This window comes from Molothrus ater, chromosome 2 (assembly GCF_012460135.2).
Source record: "Molothrus ater isolate BHLD 08-10-18 breed brown headed cowbird chromosome 2, BPBGC_Mater_1.1, whole genome shotgun sequence".
Lineage (NCBI taxonomy): Eukaryota > Metazoa > Chordata > Aves > Passeriformes > Icteridae > Molothrus > Molothrus ater.
In genome coordinates, this window is record NC_050479.2 from 72491686 (window position 1) to 72509074 (window position 17389).

General features: G+C 43.9%; 1 protein-coding gene across 1 annotated transcript; it reads right to left on the reverse strand.

Annotated features, from left to right (window-relative positions):
* Positions 1-887: 887 nt before the first annotated feature.
* IL17D (interleukin 17D) lies at positions 888-11062 on the reverse strand. The gene is made up of 3 exons (XM_036404070.2): positions 10943-11062; positions 10532-10842; positions 888-2882 (listed from the first exon to the last, which is right to left on the reverse strand). The coding sequence occupies exons 1-3, from the start codon at positions 10955-10957 to the stop codon at positions 2567-2569; spliced, it is 642 nt and encodes a 213-aa protein (XP_036259963.2). The 5' UTR covers positions 10958-11062; the 3' UTR covers positions 888-2566.
* Between the last annotated feature and the right edge of the window lie 6327 nt (positions 11063-17389).

Sequence of the window (17389 nt, forward strand, 5' to 3'; positions counted from 1 at the left end):
TCAATCATCCACTTTCTGAAGCTCTCTATAAGCTAAAGCATCTACTTTTCTGGAGAGGAGAAACTGATTCTGTTCTATTTACCTGATTTTAGCTTGCACCTCCCAGGAATTCCCTGAACATGCTATAGTTATTTGAAAACCTCAAAATGACTCCATAATTTATGTCTGGAGGACAAGAGAATTGCAATAAAAAAAGAGATTTTTTTTTCTCCACATCATACAAATATATACCCATGTGTTCTAATAACTAATTTGTTGCAGACAAATTTGCGTAACAAAAGTGAAGACAATGAGTTCTGCTGGAGGGGCAGTGTTTGGCCAGACTTAGCTGGTAGCCCCTCTGGGTATCTACTAAATGTTAAGTGCTGCATGGTTGGACATTTTGCTGTTGTTTGGGGTCATTTTATTGCCTCTTAGGGTGAAGACTTTGCTTTCTATACAATGGAGTCTGAAGGTTCAACTTCATGCTGCCATAAGTGTACATGTGGAGAAAACCTCACAATCTAATGGTGAAGCTGGAAGGGATCAGGGTACTGAAACATCACCAGTGTTTCTCCAGTTTTGTGGGTCAGCCTCCCTTTTGAGCCCCTCTGATTACCATTTCCCTCTACTCAGAGGATGAGAAGTTCCTCCACATTAGAAGGAAGGAAAAGAAGTTGTAACTGCTGCAAGTATTTTCATTCTCTGGGGAAAAGGTAACTACCTATAATTGCTGGCAGCAGCCAGGCAATTAGCTGTTCTCTGAGTAGTAAAAGCATTTTATGACCATCTCTGAACTCACCTTTGAGAATCCCCTTGAGATAGAAGCATCACAATTGGAGGAAACACAGATCTAAAGACAAGGAAAATTGAGGAAAAGCATCTGCACCAAAAACACAGCTACAACCTTCAATCTGGCATTGTGATGGGAATATTTATTTGTTTCTGGAGTTCTTAAAGTTATTTTAGGCTTTGTAAGAGGTTTCACAGATTGCACTATAAAAATACTGTTATGCTAGACTGAGTCAGAGAGAGCACAATCAATAATGATGCACCAAGACATGGAGTTGTCATAGACTCCACAGACTTTCATTCTGTCTTCAACTTGTTAATTGTGATTAGCTCATAGTCTTTCCATTCTTCATCCAACAACACTCCAAAGAAGAGTGTGTTTATGTAGTGTAGGGGCTTTCTCTGCTATGAATTAAGGCAAATTTCAAGATTCATGATGTAGCAGACACGTTGCATATGATGTTCATTCTCTAAAGATATTGCAGTCATGATCCTTCATCTGTAAAAGAGATTCTCTGCTGTTCATTCAGAGGTTTATCCATTTTGGTGAGTGTCGCCCTCTGAGGAATTACGTTTGTGCAAGGCATGCCTGGTCATTCCTGATTCTCATTCACTAGGCTGAGTCAACTTCAGTCTCTTGTTCTGGAAATGCAAGTTTTTGTGTATGCAGGGTTTCTGGTGAGGGCCTGCCACCAAGTTCCATCAGCAGTAGGCTGCTCAGATGGAAGGCTGCCTGGTCAGCTTTTGCAGGTGGTGATCATCTGTTACATGTAGCATAAGGAGAAATGAGAACAGTAATTGTAAAAATCAGTTGGATCTAACAGGTTTGGATTGACTGGGACTCAACTCAATGACCTCTTGTAGGATCTGGAAGTTAAGACCTAGCCTGCTTACTCACCTGCAGCACACCTGAGGTGAAGGCCATCCTTGGTACTTACTTTTTAATGGGGAATCTCCTTTTCTAAAATGAGAAAGGTTGCATGGAATACAGTTTTATCACAAGGAAGTTAAGCAGTCAGTGATGGATGAAATCAAATACAGAATTCTTGGGACCGAAACTGTATTTTTCCTAATTGATATTTTCTGTGTAATTTGACATAATCCACATCAAGAAAGTCTGCTGCATTTTTACAATATTCTAGGATATTTTTTCTCAACACCTTTGTACCCTTAGCAATTTGGCAAGTTTAAAAATAGCAAGCACATAGAATATTGCTTCATTAATGACTCCAACTCAGCAAAGGTTTCCTTGCTGTGGTGTATAAATTAGCAAAAGAGGTAACAGCTCAGAGGCAAAGCTTGGAGTTTATGCAGTATAAAGGAAGGCTCTCCCAGCCTGGGAAATTATCCTTTTAACTGCTGATTTGTCATGTGTAGGGCAGCTGTGTGATATTTATACAAGTGTATTTTAAAGTAGAATATAAGAGATTCCTCAAAAATATCTACAACCAGTAGCCTGTTATAGTAATAGCTACCATGTCTTACAGTTGCATCATCTTCTAAAATTTACTGTGATTAAGCAAAGATAAAATTTTCTGCTCTAAGGAAAAAGAAAAGCTACTTTGGAGTTTGCAATAATGAACTAAACAAGTTTACATGAGCTAAAGAAATAGAATTAATTGCCATCTCTAATGATCTGAGTGACTGGGCTTTCCATCTTATATCTGAAATAACTAAGTAGAAAAAGAGGGTGAGTGAATGTGTTTGCTGCTGCGGTGCAGTTTCCTGAGGTGGTGAGGTGACGATGAGGTGATGATATGAGGCCAGTACTGAAACATGACTTTTAATCCATTCTTCATTCGGACGAGGGCTTGTTCTGGCCCACCAGCAACTTCACTTCTTGCTTATCTATGCTGGAATTGAGGCTCTCTGCCTCCTTTTCCTGCTCGGGGACGCAGGTGCAGCCCACGGGGATGGTGATGTAATCCTCGGTGTAGACGTAGCGGCCCCCGGCGCAGGCGGGCGTGCGGCGCAGGATGACGGTGGGCATGAACACCGGCGTGCTGCGGAACTGCAGGCTCTCCTCGCCAAAGAGCCCCATCAGGCAGCCTTTGCACAGGCAGTAGGCTTCGGGAATGTACTTAGGGTATCTCGTGGGATCATAGGAGATCCTAGAGGGAAGCAGATAAAGATTCATTAGTACCTCTAAAACCAGGTATATTCATCTGGAAATATATCATCTTACATATTATTATAATTATTATAGCATTATAATGATTATATCATGTTTTTGTTGTCTTCACCAGGAAAAATAGCTGTAGCTGTTGCTGTCTGGCTTCTAGTGTGTAAGGTGTAAAGAAAAAAATCATGAACAGGTTACAGAACTGATTAGGTCCTACAGTGCACATGGGGGTGTCTAGCTTTCTGAATTGTAAGATTCAAGGGTTTAATCAGAACGAGTTTTGCAGTTTGGACCAAATGGGTAAACAGAGCATTAAAAAGGACACTTGGGCATTTCTAAACTTTTTATCTGCCTTGAATTCTTCAAAAACTGGTACAAATCCTCGTTAACATTATTATTGTTAAAGCCATGGCATGATGTTTTAAAATTCAGTAATTTAAATAAAATTGAATTGTACTATTATTTCTGCAATAGATTTTTCTCCCTAGTATATTTGGGGTCATAAATGTGCGTTCCCCTTGAAAGCAGAACTCTGTATTGCTTTTCTAATTCATGCCTACTGTATCTTCCTATAACCACAGAAGAGCAACATTTTCATGCCCACTGCAACTTCCTGGGATGAGGCATCCACAGCTTCTCTGGGCAGTGTCTCACCACCCTGACATCTTAATTCTTCCCAGTATCTGATCTAAACCTGCTGTCTTCCAATTTAACGCCATTATGCCTTGTCCTATCACTCCATGCCCTTGTGAAGAGTCCTCCAGCTCTCTTGTAGGGCCCTTTTAGATACTGGAAAATTCAGCCTGTCTTTATAGGAGAGGTTCTCCATCCCTTTGAGTGTTTTCATGGCCTTCTCTGGACTCATTCTAACAGGTCCACATTCTTCTTGTGTTGTGATCCCAGAGCTGGATGCAGTCCTCCAGGTGGTATCTCTTAATAGATCTTAAAGTGATCTTAAATCTTAATAGATTTAAAGCAATTTCTAAATTGTGTTTCCCAGGGTTGGCAGCACTTCCTCAGGTATCAAAGTGTTCACCTTTTATCTTTCCAGGCTGTGTCTGAGATGAGAAGAGGTTTCAGGTTTGGAAGAGGCAGAACCCTAAGTCTGCCTCAAGCTGTGACTGCAGCCACTGCTAGTCAACAAAATCTGTCCTTGTGAGAGCAGGCAGCCTGGCTCTCCCTCTCACACCCACCCCTGGGTTGACACTGGTGTTTTTCTGGTCACAGGATGGATCAAGGAACTCATTCAGCTGAGGAGCAACTCCATCAGAAGCTGGGGTTTGGTCTGTCAGCTGTCTTGCCACACAGACACACATATACACTCTGCAACAGCAGGCCAGAGTGAACAAGCAGCTTAGGCAGCGACATAAGGGAGCTGCCCTTTTCAGAAGTATTACCAGTTTATCTGGTTAAAGGAAATCTGAAATCACAGCTCTTGCCAAACACAAACTTGATTATCATGTTGTCAAGGAAAATAGACTTTTAAATTAATATATATAAATAAAATTTAAAGAATTTGTTTTCCTCACCAAAAAATCTGACCAGTTCTCTAATAGCCAGACACCTGTGATGTTGCAGATATTTTTTGCAATGCTTCTCTGTCCCATTTATACTCACTTACTTTCCCCAGGAAATACCTTCATGTTACAGGATCTCACACCAGTATGAAATAAAATATGTGGTAGCCAGCAGAAGGGAAGAAAGGGGAACACAGGCCTTTCTACTGTGATACATTCCCATTTCAAACTCATGTGTGAGTAATATCAGTGGTGGATTGTTAAACACACCATGTGTCAAGTTATTGGTATTTCCTCTATTGTATTATCTCTAGCACCTGGTTTATGATGTTTCTGGAAAGCATGAACATGCTTCTGCATGCAAACATGAAAGGTTTCACTGATAACAGGAGAACACTGTCACTGGAATCACGGTCTGCAACCACCTTTCTCCTCCAGATTCCCAAGTGGAAAAAGTCAGGTATTAATGGGGTGGGTTTTTTGAAAGATGGTGTGGTTGTGGCATGGTTTTCTACTTTCCAAGGGAAAAAATCTCTTATATTACTAAGTTCAATGTTAATACATCGTGTGAGGACTGGAACAAATCAGAGAGAATCCAGACTTAGTGGTGAATTCAAAATATAGATGTGGTTTTGCATCCAGACCAGAACTTCAAGGCTGAAGCCTGTAAGTAAAGCCTCCTGAAATTAATACCTGAACTCAAATGTCACTAAAATTTGGAGCCCTATACAAGGTTCTGCATCTTCAGCTTAAACTTACTCAGAAAAGCCATATAAATAAAACCTCATTTGTGTCTTTCTAGGCAACCCCAACCTGCTTGGGTCAGAGCCACTAAGAAACACCAACCACCTCAAGTCATGTTTTAACATCTCCTGGAAGAGGGTAAATATTTTCTATTGGATTAATTAACCAGGTAAAACTGCATGCTCCAAGTCCCTGCTATTTACACCCAAGAGATGGATGGAGCTGGGAAGAGTGGTGGTGAACCAGAGAAGTGCAACTTTTGTTCTGGTACTGAAGTGTCCCCTGCAGCTTGTGTCACTTGCTGTGGCACTGCTGCAAACCAGCCAGCCCAGACGCTTTGGTGAGGATTGCCCGTGTCCTGCGAACTCAGGTCACCACTGTGGAAAGCTGAGTCTGCCCCGCCAGCACTGCTGGTTCCCAAGTGACAGGAGCAGTGAGCTGTGCCGGGCTGCTCTGTTCCATCTGCTGGAACAAGCAGCAGGTTTGTGCTGAACTGGAGCTGCTAATGAAGTGTGACTCGGCTGCTTTTCCTTCTGACCCTACGAGCGCTTTGAGAGCTCCCAGTGAAAAACAAACTTCCTGCCATTTATGTACTAAGCCTGGAAACTCAAGAGAAAACTTCCTGTCAGAAGTAAAACCCTTGCAGAGATTTAATCTGCCTTCTCCTGTACTGCTACTTTTATATGTAGTATTTTTAATAATATTGTCACTTCGTAATTTCCAAGCTTCTGATTCCACAGGGTCAGATGCTGTGCTGGAGCAGGGAGCCGACTCTTCAGAAAATCACTGTTAGCACTGCGCTAACAGCTGGATGTTATCAAAAGTCTAATAAGCAGATCATCATCCCCTTCCTTCACACTCTGAAATACTTAGAGGATTAAGAGCTAACAGCTTTTTTTCCCCCTTGCCAAGACATTTATTTCCCTATAGCAGGTGTTCTTTTGTTCATGTAATGCTTTATTTTATATACAGGCAGCAACATAGGTATTACTACTGTAGAAATAGCCCAATGCTAACTGATTTTCTGAAGAGTTGTACAAATGTACTCAAAAAGAATGGCAGCTCTGCATCCCCTTGTGTTCTTTCCCTTGGCTGGATCTTTGGGACAGGCACACCGTGCCACATGGTAACGTTAAATCCTGGAAAATGCCTTGGGTAAGCTTCTAGAGAATGACTGGAGTATTATTTGAAGGGAAGCCCTCCTGTATGACTTTGTTCAAACACACTGCAGACAAGCTTGGCTTTTACCAGTGAAAAATGACTTGCCTGTATTACTTGTATTAAGAATTTATGTAAATGAGCACTAAGCCAAGGATGCTTATAAACTGAAGCTGATTTTTGCAAAACAGAAAAAAACAAGCTGGGCAATGTTTTGGAGAGGGTCTGGCTAACTTGGCTAACATCATCAGAGCAGCACTGACAATAAAAGTTAAATCTTTGTAAATTAACCATTAGTAGATGCAGGATTAGGCCCCAGAGGAAACAAAAGCCACAGAATTTGGAAATTCAGAAACATGGATAACTTCTTGAATACACATAAAGAAATTTGCTAAACTCATGTAGAACTGTGTTTGCAAATTAGTTAGGATTGTTATTGTAGCCTTAAGACATCAGAAAATAAAAATAGAGCTGATATATACAGCTGGTTAATGAATATCATCTGTGCTCTGCAGCACCATGAATGGAATCACAAAGTAGCACTACCTGTAAAAGTGCTGCTGACTTCAGCAGGATCAGATTTTTCAAGGTTTGCTCTGAGCTTTATGATCAGACCCGCACAAAAGTTTAGGCAGACATTTAAAATTAATCCTTTTTATAATGGCTCTTGTCCATGAGCAACTTTTCTGTGCATCTGTGGAGCTGTGCTTGCCCTGCTAATGATTCACCATGATTGTGGCTTCTGTAAATGTTAACAAGGGCACGATCCTGTGCTGTCAGCAGGGTCTACAGGCCCAGCCATACCATTAATTCTTGTCAAGCAGCTCTGACCCATCCAGCTCCCTGGATTTCATTGACTGTCCATGTAATACTGCTAGAATGGACAAGCACAAGCAACTCCTGGATAGATGTCACAAGCTGGCACACAGTCAGCCTGATGATTTCATGGAAGGATGATTTCAGGGCAGAACTCCTGCTGCTGGCTCTATTTTTTAAAAGAAGCTGGGTAATTTGTAGCCCAACTTCCTGAACTGCTGAGCAAATCCAGCGTGCTCACTGACTTCAGGGAACTCTGCTGTCTCTTTATAGCTCTGCAGAGCAAAGAGTGATTCACGTGATTCAACTCTGTGCCCTGAGTTATATACTGATCTCCTGTGGCCACCAGGATGGAATTTCAGTATCAGACACATGAACAAGTATTTTCTCCATAACTTTTGCCTTAAATACCACCTGTTGGTTGCTGCTAGCATCAGGGTCAGGGACCAGATGGATCTGAGGTGCAATCCATGTACAACTCCTGTATCTCTGGTTTGCAGCAAGCCAAAAGTGATGTAAGTCTTGATTTTTGTATAACCAAATTAAAAGACCAAGTAATGGAAAATAAACAGTAAGCACAGAGCAAAGATAAGGAAAGAAGCCACACAAGGATTATCTGAGCTTTGAGCCAGTCAAACCTAATTCTTCCACACTTAAACAGAATGACAGGTTTGGGATACAGATGATGCAGTAGAGTCAACATTATACACAGTTCTCTAAGAAATATATTTGATTCTTTCTCATAAATGCTGATATGAAAAAATTCCAGTTGACTTGGACTGAACAGTCATGTGAACAGAAGAATTACAAGCAGCAGCGTTAAACAGCTGGGAGCAGGTGCCTGGGGAGATATTCAGGGGAAGGTAAGTAGAGCCAGACTTAATATCTTTATTATTAATGACCTGGAATAGGCAGTATAAACAGTATGTTAATGAAATCTGCAGATGGTAACAATGGGAAATGCTGCAACGCCAATGAAGACAGAGAAACAGCATGAGGTATTTCAGGCATTAAAATGCATGTCAAAACCAAAAAAGAGCCTTTATGCACAGAGCAGGAATGAACTGCACTGTAAGTCTTTAGGTGCAGAAAAGAGCAGGATGTGTGTGAGACGCTGGAACGGGACAGGCACCTTGATGCAAATTTCAAGTAGCCAAATTCAGCCTTTGAGCAGTTTCCTATCAGGGCATACAAGAGGGTTCTGCCCACAGTGAGTTTATTTATGAGCGTTCATCACTAGAACAACTTTGGTGATTCAGAAGGCAGTGCAGGAGACAGCAATGAATCTGTGAAGGGGAGCAATTTATGAGGGAAAAGAATTAAAAACAAGTAAGCTTGTTGAGAAAGTGCTGTATGGCACATGGCTGTGTGCAGCTTTTCAGATTAACACTCCAGCCATGGAGAAGAAATTGATGGGATTGTATGAGTGAAATTGGTTAACCATCGACAAAGCCAAATGGGACATTACTTGCAGTCTTTAATGGAGAGCTGTGTGTCTCTCTCAAAGACATGGAGTAACTCTAATAGGATTAAGAAGCTTCCAGGGTACCCAGCTGAAGACCATAGAACAAAACAAATATTCATATCTAGCTTCAAAATCTATGAGATAGCAGGTGGTAATAGCTAATGCACTTTAGCAGTCTTATATTTTACACTTTAATTACACATCTTGAGGTATCTGTTGCTGTCTCATTGCATGCTAGTGATACAGTAAAAATGCAGTCACAAAAATGAAGCTGTAAATGAGATCTGTTAACTAGACAGAGTGCTCAGGCCTCTTTACCCTAGAGAAACATTTTCCCCTCTGAATATAATTTTAGATTTTGCTTTTAATGGTGTAATACTTCTTCCCCACTATCTTTAAAAATTCCTAGCTTGGAGATGTCATCAAGTTACTTGTATGTGAATGGTTAGTGGTCTGTCTGAAAACACTTGGATGAAAAAGTACAGTGGATTTACTTTTGTAAGCCAAGCTCCAAAAAGCAGCTGGTTCTCTGTTAAAAAGTAAGCCTATACAGAGCTGCAGCTGAAAATAAATACCTGCCCAATGAGACGTAAGGACAAAGGCACTGTTTTCTAACCAGAGGAACAATTTTCTGATAGCACTAGTATTTTGCAAAACCACTGTTAAAAATACCTGAGCCCAACTGTAGGTGTTTTGCTCATGGCATTTGCTTTGTGCACTCTTAGGTAGCTTTAAAATCCTCAGTTTTCTTAGAGAAAATGTATTGCTAAAAATACTTTGCTTATGAAAGGCTTACTGAGCAAATAAACCATCTTTCTCTCAGCAGGATTACTTCTTACACTAAAAGCGAGCAAAACCCATGCCATAAAATAAATATTTATTGGAGAGCCTAACAAGGAGATAACTGTTTGCTGAATACACAGGAGCTGCAGCAAAGTATATACCAGGGATAATGTATAAAAAGTAACAAGAAAGTCAGTTCCTTTTAAGTTTGCACGTTTTAGCTTCCTGTTGTCTGCAGTCCTTTACAGAAAGCTGTAAACAGAACTCAGTCTTATTCAAACCACCAGAAGGCTTCATAGTCTTCTGAGAATGTGATCACACACTGGGTTTAGTGTACTAGATCAGTGGTTTCCAAGCTTTTCCAGAGCTTCCAATAGAAGTGCAGGCCCTTGTTTTGTGTATTAACCAGCCTCACAACAAATTTACTTTACTTTGTTGGTTTTATGCCCCCTAAAAATATGCCAGTCCCTGTTTCCACCTCAGAGGAAGGAGGTTTGCAAAGCACAGGTTGAAAACACAGGTGTAGAATACTGCTGTACTCATTCCTTGCCTATGCTCCTACAGCAAAGGGGACATGGAGCCCTTGGGACTGTTTGGTAGGTGAGGATGTGGCTCTGTTGGTGGGTGACCGGAACACAGACTGTACCCTGAAGTCTTTTAGAAACAGCCGAGTCTCTGCAGTCACATTTTTGGGAAAGCATCTGAGCCCCTCTGCGGCTGCTGCAGAGTCAAGAGGTGCTTCTTTGGTGGTGGTGGTCCTTTGCTGAGGCTCCTCTGATTGTCACATACGGCAATTTGCCCAAGTGACTTTTTGAGGGTTGTCTGTGCTCCCGGGTGGGTGTGGATGTGGGTGTGATCTCCATCTCACAGCTTGCTCCACCTCATTCATTTACCTTTTTGTCCATTAGACATAGCTTGTGCCCTCACACAAGCTGTTTTTACATAATTACCTGCTATAGCCTACTTCGACGTGTGCTTTAGCACCTTTCCTGGCTGCTGCCCGGTGCCGCGGCCACCCCTCGCCTCCCTCGCCGCCCCGGCAAAGCCGGCGGAGCCTGGCGCTCCCGGTCCCGCACGGGGACCCCGCCCCGGCTCCCTTCAGCCCTCCGGGCCCCCGAGGCGGCCGCACCTCCCTTCCCCGGTGCCCAGAGTCACCTGTATGCCCAGGGCGATGCGCTGCGCAGGTTGACGGGGAGCCGGACCCTCTTGTCGGCGGGCGGCCGTGCCCCGGCGGGGCAGCTGGCGTTGTGCTGGCGGCCGGGCGGCTCGGGCTGCAGGGTGTGGTGGAAGGCGCTGAGCATGCCCGCCGCCAGCCGCCCGTACAGCTGCTCCAGCAGCTCCTCGGGCCGCTCGCCGCAGCTCCGCGTCCGCGCCGGCCGCTGCTTGGGCGCCCTGGCGGCCTCCGGGCGGAGCGGGAGCAGCGCCGCGCAGAGCAGCGCCAGCAGCGCCGCCGGCGCCGCCCGCACCTGCAAGGACGCCGCCGTCAGCGGGGATGGGGACAGCGGGGACACCGCGCCCGCCCGCGCGCCCGCCCGCGCCCGCAGCCCCCCGCTCGCAGCCCCTTACCCTGCCTCGCTGCATGGCGCCCGGGCTGCTTCTCCTCCAGGGAGCCGGGGAGAGCGGCGGGCTGCGGCGCCGCGCCGTGCCACTGGCTCTCCCGGCGGAGGAGCTGTTGGAAAAGTGCCCCGCGCCTCACTGCATCTCCCCTGGCCTCGCCTGCCAGGAACATGTTCGGCGGCGCTCACGGCGGCGGCGAGCGCTCGGCGCCGGGCGCGGGCCGGTCCCGCATCCCAGCGCGGCCCCGGATCCGGGCCCCGGCCCCGCCGCCGCCACCCCGCCGAGCTACCGACCCTGCGCGCCCCGCAAGCCCGGGGCTGCCGTCGGGAGCCCCGCTCTCCCTCCCACCGCACCGGCGGCACGGGCGGGAGCCGGGCTGTCCCCAACCCCGCCGGGACACGGCATCCAGTGGCACTCTCTGGGCCAGGGCTCGAGACTGAAGCAGAGCCAGGGCGATTTGGCCCAGTCGGAGCCAAAGTGTCAAGGCTGATGTGAAAAAATGTGGGGATTTACGGCTGGAGAAGGGACTGCTCTAGCCCGGACTCTCCCAGTCACTTTAGGGCAGTTGGCACTGTCCCTCATAGGAGTTCATGATTTCTGACTTACCCGACTCCAGATAGCACCTTTGGCACCTTCCTCCATCCCAGCTGTGCTGTTTCTCCAGCAAGCACCGAGGTGTTGATGTCCAGCATGAAGGCTGGGCCTGATCCTCCTTTCCTCCTGCCCAGGTGGCCTGGGGCAGACACCCAGGGCAGGGTCACTCTGCTGGCTGCAAGAGAAGCCCCTTCAGAAGAAGAGAAATTGGCATTGCACCTACCTAAAGGAGGTTGAAGTGAGTCTCACCTCCAATGGCTTCTCCACCTATTCTGTACTCTTAAAAACATATTATACAATATAACCATGGTCTCTGTGAGTCTCACAACCCACAAAAATAAGGATATAAATAGTACTCTGGCTCATAAAAGATGTGGTCCACTGAAATGGTGTGCATTATAAACAGACTTTAGAATTCATCACTTGAATCAAGTGATTAAGTCCTGCACATCTATTGAGGCATTAGGATAAGGATAGTTAAATATGGAAATACAGGTTAGGAATAATGGAAAAAGGGATCATAAATTTTACAAAGACTGAGAAACCCCAACTTGGTACCACAGAAATACAAGATATCAACTTCACCCAACAGGCTGGAGTTGAAACAGAATTGTCTGGCATTCATAAATGTAATGAAGTGTCTTGATTTTGTGGTTTCTGAAAAGTCATGCAGTTAAATCTAACTATGATTTTTAGTGATTTTTGTGCCATATGCATCACAGATCAGTATCACTTATTAGCAGTATCTTGACCTTTAACTGTGTGGGATTTGAGTCAGATTTCAGCTCTGAGAAAGGACAGTTTTAAATTGAATTCCAAACTCTCCTCTGCACTCCTATCCTCAGGCTAAAGACTGGGACAAGGTGTGTGTCCATTTAGCCTGGTCCAGTCTAACCCCTGACCATGCACCCGGCCTTTTGTTACTTCACCACCTTTGAGTGGTGTGTGTGGCAACATGGCAAATATTTATCACCATAGGTCTTTTTATATTGCTCTTCCTGACACCAATCAGCATCTTCAGAAATTTCAGATATCTGAGTAGCATGAGGATGTCACACTTGGCTTTGCAAAATGTGAGTTTTATTTACTTCCTTTATATGCATCAACATTTCTGGGAGAGGCCTGCCTCAAAAAATCAGAGCAGATGAAAACAAAACAATGGCACAGGCATTAAATTGCCATTGAATTTAAGGCTTTGTGTCTTATCTAGGCAATATTCTAATTTTGTATGATAGTTGCATTTTATTGTCTTTTGAAAAATCACATTGATTCGAATAATAAGAACCACAGAAGGTCAGCAAGTGAGATTCCATTACAGAGGAACTCAGAGGGCTGTGCCAGTTCTTGTGGCATAGTCTACCCTAGAGACATGTGAGTCATAAAATATTCCCTAATACACTTTGGCAACTTAGGTTCCTCCATGACCTTAAGAAATTACTAGCCAGTATCTTTGTCATTGGTGTTAATTTTGAATTTTCTTAGAATTTGAGAGGGATTTAAAATATCTATGCAAATGAAATATTGAAAAAATATTTAGTAATATGAAATCCATCCTGAATTTGATATAATACTGGTTATTTCAATCAATGGATTCAGAACTATGTCTTTCACTTTTACCTAATATTCTAAATGTTCTTTCTGGAGATTGTCATTCAATATTTGTATTTGGGACTGGTATCTACCTCTCTCCTGAGTTTATCACCACAGTGATCAGTGTCAGATAATAAGTTCAGTTCCACAAATTACTGCTATGAGAAAGTTAGGATGTTCCAAAGAAAACTAAGCTCAGCAAGTGAAATGTCACTAAAGACATTTTTAGTGAGTTCATATTAATAAGAAGAAACTTTTTCTGCAGCTGATTCCACCAGAGATCATTTCATGCCATGTTAAACACTGAAACGTGTTTAACGAAGGACACACCAGGTTTGTCTTCAACTTTACATTGTTACTAACAGCTGGAGAAAAATGTGTCATATCAGGAGAAAAATATCCTTTTCAAATATGTTATCATCAGACCATTATGATAATTTGGAAAATTGTTTCAGAACCATTGGAATGATGGTGAAAACCTGACAGTAAATGTAAGAATGCAGCTCTTTCCAGACACATTAATCCCCAAGGAGCAGCGTTGTCAGGATGTTTTCTGGTTGGGGTTGTTGTCTTCCATAGCTGTTGTGGCACACACAACAGCCAGTTTCAGATACTATGGTTCACACATAAATAAATCACATTATTGTGACAAACATTACAAAAATGGCAGAATTGCTCTACACTGGCATATTCCAACTGCTTATTCCCATCCTGCTACAGCATTAATGAGATCCTGTCTCTATCTGAAACAATGATGTGAAAAAGGTTTTAAAAATCATCATACAGACCTTCAAGTTGAACAACTCAAGTTGTTGGGTGGAACAAGCATTCAGCTGACATCCCCAGCAGATATAAATTTTCAGAGAAAGAATTTAATTACTCCCCAAAGATGTCCTTCTGCCTCACATTCTGTTTGCAGCTAACCTGTCACCCAAACTCTTCTGTTCCCATTCATCTTCCCTGCAGTTGTAATACCACTTTGCAGCGTCCTTGGCATGGCATCTTCTGCAGCAGCATCTCAGCACATTTTACAGTTGTTAGGCAATTTAACTATGCAAAAGTGAATTCTTGAGAAGTGCAGAATCTTCCAAAGACTTCATTTTGCCAAAGGGGAAACTGAGGAGCAAACAGGTTAAAAATAGCCTTTTTACCATAAAGTTGATCATCTGTGTCCTTGACATCAAGAATAATAAAAACTTAGCAAATGAGATTAATTTCTTAAGATCTCATACTGCTCTCGCAAAGGAACCAAGAGAAACAGCCCTTTATCATAAAATTTTATCATAAAACTATTTCTTGGCAATTTTGGATGCCCCATCCCTGGAAGTGTTCGAGGCCAGTTTGGATGAAGCTTGAAGAAACCTGGTCTAGTGGAAGGTGTCCCTGCCCACAGCAGGTGGGTTGGAACTGGATGATCTTTAAGGTCTCTTCCAACCCAAGCCATTCTATGATTCTATGAACTATACCTTTGTACAATTTTCAATTCCTATTTTACTCCGCAATAGCTTTGTTTTAGAAGTAATAAGTCATGTAATCTGACAAAGGATGTTCAGAGAAAAACATGAAATATGTGATTAAGAATGTTTTGATGCTATAGAGCTAGGCTTGTTCAGAAATAAATAAAATACTACTCAAGTAGTCATTTCTATTTGGCTCCTGTACAAAGAAATGTTTTTCATACATGCAAAGAGAAAGGTAACTTGGTATGTAAAGTTCCTACCCTGAGGAAGACCTCAAGTCTAAGAGGTCAGCTGAGGATTGTTCAATATTGTAAAAGAGATCTTTTCATGATGATAGAAGCTAAGATACCTCATGCATCAGTTTCTCGAGGGGGTCAGAATTTTCCCAGGTTTAATGTTGCTGCTCCTCTAACATAAAATAATAAATTAATATAATAGCAGGAATCTTAAATTATTAATTGACTAATTCCACAATGATAAACACAAGATGGGGTTTAAATGCTGCTGGAAGCACATACCTGCAGTGTGTGGCTTCTGGAGATGTAGTCTGTTTTGTGCAACCAAGCCTGAAGAAAAATTTCTACTTGAATTTCATGGATGAAAGTGATTTAGCTCATTCAGGTTTCAACTCCTGTGGTTTCTAAGACCTATCTCAGGACTAAGGGCATCCTACACGGCAGCAGGGAACACCAACTCACTGCATCCAAGCTAAATACCAACCAAGGACAGGGTCAGGGACATCATATCAACACAGTACATAATCCTATATAACCAGGTAATTATTTGAAGAGAGCACTCCACATTTCCTTGGAGAGCTGAGCTGCCTGAATCACACAGGTGTGCTCACCTCTGGGACAGACTGAGGCATTCCAACGTGGTGACCCAGCACTTTGGAGATGTGCATGCAGCTTCTTTCTCAACAGATCCCAGTCGTATTCATCTCCATCAGGGATCACTCTTTGGCCTTCAGTCCAGTCCTTGAGTCTTGTGTTCTCTCATACAGAACATCTTACACCAAAGAAGAAGGATGATGCACTGAAGCTGCTTCCAAAGAATGGCTCCTGGCCCAGGCTTACCTTTGGATCATGCAAGCCAATTGTCTGGGAGATGAATTGTCATGGTCCAAAACTGTGCTACTGTGCACTGCTGTGCTACTGGTCTTACAGAACAGCTGGGTACACATCCCCTCCTCTGCTCTGGGCTTGCCTGGCAATGTTCTAGTAGAGATGCAGCCATAGTGAACACAGCTTTGAAGTGGATGAACCTGGGCTATATCATTTTGACTGTCAGCAGGACTCATTATTCCAGTGTTGGAGCTGGATCACATGGCTTTCTGTCAGTTCAGAACAAGCTCAACTGTGCTTGCAAAATAACATGCAAATTCATCATAACCCAAAGCATTATATAATCAGATCCTCATGCTATAGGAAACAGCATGTTCCAGAAGTCCCTGGGAGTCTGTACACAGGAAACAACATGTTCCAGAACTGCCTGTGAGTTTGTGCAGGGCTGGAACAAAAGTGCAGTTGTTTGTAATCCACAGAATTTTACCTAATGTACAGTTATGCATCTGGGCAAACTGAATCAAGAAACTGCTGCTGATCAAAATCTCTCTGATATAGGCAGGAGTGTTTCTATAGACTTAAGCTGTGAACTGTATCCCAAGGTATTGGTACTTCATGCCACTTTATCTTGGACATGCCTATGTGATTGCAATTTTTGATTAGATGCTGTATTGAGTTTGCGTGGCCAAACTTTGGTAGTGGGGGGCTACAGGGGTGGCTTTTATGAGAAACTGCCAGAAGCTTCCCCAATGTCCAGTGGAGCCAATGCCAGCTGGCTCCAAAATGGACGTGCTGCTGATTAAGGCTGGACCTATTAGAAATGGTGGTAATGCCTCTCAGATAACATATTTAAGAAGAACTCTGTAAAAAGTTACTGCACAGATGTAATTGCAGCCAGAGAAGAGGAGGGTGAGAGCACATGAGAGGGACAGCCCTGCAGCCACCAAGGTCAGTGCAGAAGGAAGGGCAGGAGGGGCTCCAGGCACTGGAGCTGAGATTCCCCTGCAGCCCTTGGTGCAGAGTGTGGTGAGGCAGCTGCCCCTGCAGCCCATGGAGATCCACAGGGATGCAGAGATCCACCTGGAGCCCATGGAGGAGCCCATGCTGGAGCAGGTGATGCCTGAGAGGAGGCTGTGGCCCGTGGGAGGCCCCTGGGGAGAGGAGCCCATGCTGGAGCAGCCTGTCCTGGAAGGGCTGCACCCTGGGGAAGAGTGACCCACGCTGCAGCAGTTTGAGGGGAACTGTTGCTTGTGAGATGGACTCACATTGGACAAGTTCATGGAGAACTGTCTCCCATGGGAGGGACCCCGTGGTGCGGCAGGGGAACAACTCCTCTCCCTGAGCAGCAGGAGAGGCCACGGAAGACATCACGACCCCCATTCCCTGTCTCCCTGAGCCTCACTGTGGGAGGAAGTAGAGCTGAGAAGAAGAGAGGGGTGGGCGGAAGGTGTTTTGAAGGTTTGTTTTACTACTCATTATCCTGCTCTGATTTTGTTAACAATAAATTCAATTAGTATCTCTAATTTATATCTATTTCACCTCTGATGGTCTTTGGTGAGTGATCTCTCATGGTCCTTATCTCAACCCATGAACCCTCTGTTATATTTTCTCTCTCCTGCTCAGTTGCAGAGGGGAGTGAGAGGCTTCAGTGGGTGCCAGGCATCCAGCCAGGGTCAACCCACTGGAGTCTACTCAAATGTCTTTGTGTTAGAAGACCATGGCAATATCTCTCCTGCCTTCTCTTCTGC

Bases quoted from the DNA above. Each gene is read 5' to 3' on its own strand.
- IL17D (XM_036404070.2), bottom strand. The intron at 2,883-10,531 runs GTGACTCTGGGC...GCTTCCCTCTAG, and splicing joins GCATCGCCCTGGGCATACAG to GATCTCCTATGATCCCACGA.